The 6,356-nt window shown below is 31.6% G+C and overlaps 2 protein-coding genes across 2 annotated transcripts; both read left to right on the top strand.

The window, feature by feature from the left end:
* The first annotated feature begins 373 nt into the window (after positions 1-373).
* Positions 374-1,903, top strand: LOC131617344 (transcription factor bHLH30-like). Its single transcript, XM_058888653.1, has 2 exons — positions 374-921; positions 1,077-1,903. The coding sequence occupies exons 1-2, from the start codon at positions 733-735 to the stop codon at positions 1,623-1,625; spliced, it is 738 nt and encodes a 245-aa protein (XP_058744636.1). The 5' UTR covers positions 374-732; the 3' UTR covers positions 1,626-1,903.
* A 1,483-nt stretch (positions 1,904-3,386) lies between these two features.
* LOC131620666 (beta carbonic anhydrase 5, chloroplastic-like) lies at positions 3,387-5,805 on the top strand. Its single transcript, XM_058891799.1, has 9 exons — positions 3,387-3,600; positions 3,697-3,749; positions 4,302-4,436; positions 4,522-4,570; positions 4,647-4,760; positions 4,850-4,903; positions 4,995-5,077; positions 5,164-5,269; positions 5,364-5,805. Exons 1-9 carry the CDS (start codon positions 3,511-3,513, stop codon positions 5,565-5,567), a joined length of 888 nt encoding a protein of 295 aa, XP_058747782.1. The 5' UTR covers positions 3,387-3,510; the 3' UTR covers positions 5,568-5,805.
* The last annotated feature ends 551 nt before the right edge of the window (positions 5,806-6,356 follow it).

The following is a 6,356-nucleotide window of genomic DNA, read 5'->3' as shown; positions in this document are numbered from 1 at the left end:
ATTTTTTAAAAATTCATCGAAGTTCGTTTGAAAATACATTTTCAAAAGATAATTTGAAATTTTCGATAATGTGGTACACCTGTATTAATAAATTCTCTTGTTATATTAGTTACTAGAGAAATTAGTAGTATTATAGGTCGTTGGGCCGCGTAAACTTTGTTATATACTAAAAAAAATCGTCCTTATGACAGTCAACTTATATCCTAAAAGTGATCAAATTAATGTTAAAAAAAACACATCTTGATTAAAAAAAACACCATCTATCCATCCTACAGTCAAATTATTTCCAAAAGGTTAACAAAGTTTAAACTAAAGCTCCACATCTTGATCCCAAAAACTAAACATTAACATAGATAAAACTTTTGATGTTATTTGTCTGCAAAAAATAAAGTATGCATAAGTAACTGTCTCTTTTGTCCCTCTTGGTAGACACATATATGTACTACAAGGATAACATATTCCCTAGCTATATAGTCTCTCATAAGCATTTAACCTCCCTACTTCCCCTACTCTTCCTTCTTCCACCAAGTACGTACATCTCTTTCTCTTATTCATCTCCTTCATCTTATTTTATTCTTTTTTTCATCACTAACAATAACCCATAGTACTAGAATCATTCATCATTGATCCCACCGTACTTCAACAACAACACAGACACTAAAATATTTGCTATCATTATTTAAAGACATCCTTCATTTTTCAAGAATATTTCATGAACCAAGAAGAATAAAGATGCGGAGATTCTACGGGTTTGAGAGCTGGATAGATAAAGATTCAGATAAAATCAACGGTGAGAAACCAAAGTCGGAGAGAAAATCATCAGAAGCATGCAAGAGTCATAGGGAAGCTGAAAGAAGACGCAGACAGCGAATCAACAACCATCTCTCTACTCTTCGTTCTCTCCTCCCTAACACAGCAAAGGTTATTTCAATGAAATATTTCATATATCTTCATATTATGTCCATAATAAATAATAATAAAAAAAATTATTAATACAAAAAAAAAGTCTTCACAAGCATATTTTATCTATCGAGGGCAACTTGGTAAATTTGTGACTTTTTTTTTTGTGTGTACAGTCAGACAAGGCGTCGTTGCTAGCGGAAGTGGTGCAGCACGTGAAACGGTTACGGAAGGAAGCTGATGACGTGGCGAACCGTTGGAATGATGAACCGTCGTCTTCGTGTAGTGGAGAACCGGGTTCGGTTGTTTCTGTTGAGGAAGCTGAGTTGTGGCCGTTTCCGGGGGAATCTGACGAGGCGACGGTGGGTTATTGCGGCGGGGAGGAAGGGGAAGGTAAAAGGATGAAAGTGACGGTGTGTTGTGAGGACCGGCCTGGACTGAACCGGGATCTGGCGCAAGCGATACGGTCGGTTCGGGCGAAACCGGTTAGAGCGGAGATAATGACGGTTGGGGGGAGGACGAAGAGTGTGGTGGTGGTTGAGTGGGGGAATGATGGAGGAGAGGAGAAGGAGGTGGAAGCGTTGGAGAGGGGGTTGAAGGCGGTGATGGAGAATCGGGCTTTTGTGGATTCGGGAATGGGCCCGTTGTTGTTGGGCCGTAAACGGGCTCGTGAGAGTAGTAAGGTTGAGTGTTCTTTGTTGTTGAGAAATGAGAATTTCTGCTGACATTTTATTTATTTTGTTTTCTGTACAAACAGGATTAAAGAGTATCACTTCATTTTTCAATTTAAGGTATTTCAATCCAACCATTTGAAAAACAATTATCAAATGTAGTCTCTGAGAAGTTCACAAACAAAACAAGTGACTAACAATCTTATAGCAGTTTCCATAGTTCCACTAGTGTTGGTATCCGTATGCTATTAGCAATCTAAGAATAATGAATGTATTTAAAACTGGGACATTCCTATAATGATTTGTTCAAATCAATAAGCAGTAAAATTCACTAAGCATCACCAAGACTCTTTTTACGCCATTGTTTTTATTGTCCAAGGTAAGGCCTACTCTTTTAATAGTATCAAGTTGCCTTTTTTGAAATGTCATTCTCATTCTATTTAGAGCATGATTGGTTTGATTATTAGAATGGCCAAAAACAATTCTAGAAGTATAGAATTGATTATGGGTGATTTTAAGATGTTTGGTTAGGCAAAAGTAGAATTGTTCCTGTCTCTAGAATTGATTTTACTTGAAGCTAAAATTTGTAACTTCTACCTCCAGAATTGATTCTAGATAATTTTTACATTAAAATTTATTGTTCAACCCGCTTTTATATAAATTATTCATCATAAATCAATTCTCCTAAACTTAATTCTAATAAAATCAATTCTACCAAATTGAAATACCCTTATTTTGAACATTAAAAGTGTATTATCATATTTTATAGTTGACCTTTAAGCCAAGTTGTCTAGTTGAATTGATTGGAGAATTAGGAGGCAAAAGAATAAATGTTCGAACTCTTGTGAAAGTAATTAAAATGAGTTTAATGTGTAATTCAAAAACTGAGCCTAAAATAAAATAAATATAAATATTAAGGTGTTGTGTGCTTTACTTTACCTTGACTACAAAAACAACCTATACCGTATAGGTATTCAAATCTAAACCGATTAAAAAAAATTGCAAATGGTAAAAAATTAAATATTATTAAATGTGTTTGAATGTCATTTTATAAAAAATATATGGTTTGGATCAAATTTCAGATTGATTTTTCAAAGCCGATCTAAATCAAACCAAACCGCAAATATATTTTTATATATTTTATTATTATTTATTTTTATTAATATGGTAATTTGTTATTTTATAATATTTTTTTAATATTATTTTTTAGTTTAGTCAATTTATATTATTTTATTTATTTCAATCATAAATATATTATTATATAATATTATTTTATAATATTAATATTTAATATAGTAGTATATGTTATATATTATATTAAATTTATTATTTATTAACATATTTATAATCTCAATAAAAAAATATAATTAGTAATTTAAATATTTAGAAATTTATCAAAAATAAATCATATGAGATTGGATTGGATCATATCAAATTTTTTAATCAATTATTTTAAAAATCGAATTAAACCGCAATTAAATTTATTTCTAATTCGGATGAATTTTTATCTTAAAACCGAAAAAAAAACCGAATACCCTGTCATGCATGGTCACACGTAGGTCAAAGTATCATTGTTTAACAAAGAATGAAAATGACTCAAGTGAAATGAATATTTAGATAAGGCATACCCCATACAGTCATTGTTAGCTATGCAACAAGAAGAGAAAGAAAGTCCCACAAAATTGGATAACTAAGCAACAAGAAGATAAAGAAAGTCCCACAAAAATAGGATAAGTACGTGGTATATACGTGTAATGCAACAATAGGATAATTTTATTTATACAATAATAATAATAATATTAATAGAGTCGTGTGTTCTCTTCTATGTCATCTTGCAATCAGATTCTCCTCATCCCATAACATAAAGCAATATAATCATTTTATAATGTTCAATAGCATAAAACTCATGCTTTGATTTCTGATCTACATTCCTCAAGCGATGGTGTGGCCAATTCGTGAATCACTATGCATTACAGGCTCAAGAATTGTTACTTCAGTTCTTCGATCAAACTCACGTTACCCAAGATTTGTGAGTTTCTCTATTTTCTTATCATTTTGTTTTCCTTTCATGCTTCTTTTGCAGTTCTTTTTTCTGAATTCTGATATTGTGTTGCTTGATTTCTAGATGAATTGGATAAAAACTGAAGGTTGCTATGCAACATCATTAACTTCATTCAAGTAAGTTTAAGTATGTGGTACAAGTGAAAGTTGTGTCTTAATTTTGCTGAAATTTGTGTGATTTTACATTGCGGAATGCTAATTTATCGAGGAAAGATGTTTTCTTTGCTCCGGTTTATTAGTATTATTCATCGATTACTTTACACGGTTGAAATTAGTGATATCAATTATTGATAAATAAAACGATAACTGATATTATATGCGCATGCATAACAAATTACATCGTTAATATATTAAATTTTTATTTATTTTATAAATATTTTAAATAGATTTTTTCACTTTAGAGGAGAAATTTTCTGGAAAAAAAAATAAAAAATAAAATAAAATAGTCCTTCAAGATTGACTTATTGGCTGGCTGTAAGGTAAATATCATAGCAAGTTTTGCAAGTTGCATATGGTTATGATATATATGACAAGAAATCCAAAATGAACTTAGTGAAAAATGCCTTATTCTTCTGTGTATTTTATACAATGTCGAATATTTGCATGTCTAAATTTTTGTTTTTTGATGAGCATTTGCATGTCTAAATAACATGGCTTCATTTACTACAGGGAGAAACAACAAGAGGATCATGGTTATGAAAATAAAGGTGTTGATGTAAGGAATATGGCTGAAATTAATGGCTACATGAATTTATTTGGTTTGATGAAACAAAGGTTCTTAAATTTCAAGAACCAAAAATACATGTAAGAGTTGAGTTACACATTTTTCCTTGTTCCATTTTGTTAGTCAAGTAGCAGTATAAGCTAATTTTTTCCTTCTATTAGACAGAAAAGAATTGGAGCATTATCAATCTCTTGCTAAAGCTCAATATCCAAAGGTGATTATTTCTAAGGTTTCTTTATGTCTTATGCTATAGTAATCCATGTTCCTGTAACTAATAAATCCAAGTACAGTTTATGGTAATTGCTTGTGCAGATTCAAGGGTATGCCCCTCTAACATATTAGGATTTCAACCTGGTGAAGTCTTTATGATACGCAACATCGCCAATCTTGTTCCTATGATGAAGGTAGTTTCATTTTTTCATTACTGCTTTTGGTTATTTTTGCTTATGTAACAAGATATTTCATACTATTTTTTTTTTCTGTTGGAGGACAGAATGGACCATCGGAGTGTAATGCTGCGCTTGAATTTGCAGTAACTACTCTCCAGGTACGTACACACTAAGGCTTTGTTTGGATAAACAACTTATTTATTTAAGCGCTTCTAGCTTATACAACTACATTATTCTTGAAAATTTTAGGTTGAGAATATATTAGTCATTGGTCATAGTAGTTGTGCTGGGATTGAAGCTCTGATGAATATGCAAGACGATACAAAACCAAGGTATTTTTTACACACAATATTTCAACATTATAGTGGCCGATTATGTTTACGCCTCTAGTTCTCATTCGAGTTCATTGATCATTCAGAAACTTCATACATAATTGGGTTGCCAATGGGAAAGTTGCCAAATTGAAAACCGAAGCTGCCACATCTCATCTTAGCTTTGATCAACAATGCAGATACTGTGAAAAGGTAACTAACCATCTATTTCATTATACCGATTTCGAAATATATGAAGTGTTGTTATTTTGGAAAGGTGATAACAGTTTGTTTGAACTTGTTGCAGGAATCTATTAACCAATCTCTGTTAAACTTGCTAAGTTATCCATGGATAGAAGATAGAGTGAAGAAGGAACTGCTTTCAATTCATGGTGGATATTATGATTTTTCCAATTGTTCCTTTGAGAAATGGACACTTGATTTTAAAGAATGTAATGTTACAGAAGAAAAAAACAGTTATGTTGTCAAAGAAAAAGAATTCTGGTGCTGAGGGTATAACTATCATCTTGGATTTTTGTGATTCTATTCTAAAACTTAGCACATATTTCAAAAGCTTCTTTTCCACCGGACATATCATGAAGTTCTAGAGGAACACTCTCGTAGTCATGAGTATCAGAGCAAAGCCTTTGTAATGAGCACATTTTGAAAGAAGCAAAGACTTGTGTAAACTAGACTCTGCATGCATGATTATGATGAAAAAGGATTAAACTCAAATTAAGTTTCCTATACTTAAATCTTGTCATCAAAATCAAATTATGATATGCTAATTTTATTTTATGTTATTTCAAAATTAAACCGCCTCTATTAAGAATATATAATTGACTTAAAGAAAATAAAAAATGAACTCAAGTCTCAACAAATTTATAAAAACTACAATTAGTCTGTTTGGATCTGCCGCGAAAAAGGGGAGACGGGCATTTTGGAGCCCAAAGTATACTTTATAACTTCTTATTTTCACGGTAAAGTGGCATGTAAACGTGCAGTGCCTCATGGATTATTTCATATAAATAAAGTTTTTATAAAAATAGAAGGTAAACAAACAATAAACTGTGCCGCTATTTTTTCAATACACTTACATAGAACTCTTCATAAATAAAAGTTTTAGTAAAAAAAATTATAAGATAAAATTAGAGGGACTATTGTTGTAGACATTGCTATGGAAAGACTGAACCCTTCTCAGTTTAGTACTGATTTATTTCTTTGCTTGGCCACTACAGTTTCTGATTTTGACACCCCTTTCTCCTTAGTATCCCTTGTCCTTTTCTCCCATTTGCTCTTC

This window comes from Vicia villosa, linkage group LG7 (genome assembly GCF_029867415.1).
Source record: "Vicia villosa cultivar HV-30 ecotype Madison, WI linkage group LG7, Vvil1.0, whole genome shotgun sequence".
Taxonomy (NCBI): Eukaryota; Viridiplantae; Streptophyta; class Magnoliopsida; order Fabales; family Fabaceae; genus Vicia; species Vicia villosa.
The sequence above is the reverse complement of the archived record's forward strand: the minus strand, read 5'-3'. Positions and strand labels throughout refer to the sequence as shown.

Bases quoted from the DNA above. Each gene is read 5' to 3' on its own strand.
- LOC131617344 (XM_058888653.1), top strand. From the start codon at position 733: ATGCGGAGATTCTACGGGTTTGAGAGCTGGATAGATAAAGATTCAGAT. The intron at 922-1,076 runs GTTATTTCAATG...TTGTGTGTACAG, and splicing joins TCCTCCCTAACACAGCAAAG to TCAGACAAGGCGTCGTTGCT.
- LOC131620666 (XM_058891799.1), top strand. From the start codon at position 3,511: ATGGTGTGGCCAATTCGTGAATCACTATGCATTACAGGCTCAAGAATT. The intron at 4,437-4,521 runs GTAAGAGTTGAG...TCTATTAGACAG, and splicing joins TTCAAGAACCAAAAATACAT to AAAAGAATTGGAGCATTATC. The intron at 5,078-5,163 runs GTATTTTTTACA...TTGATCATTCAG, and splicing joins CAAGACGATACAAAACCAAG to AAACTTCATACATAATTGGG.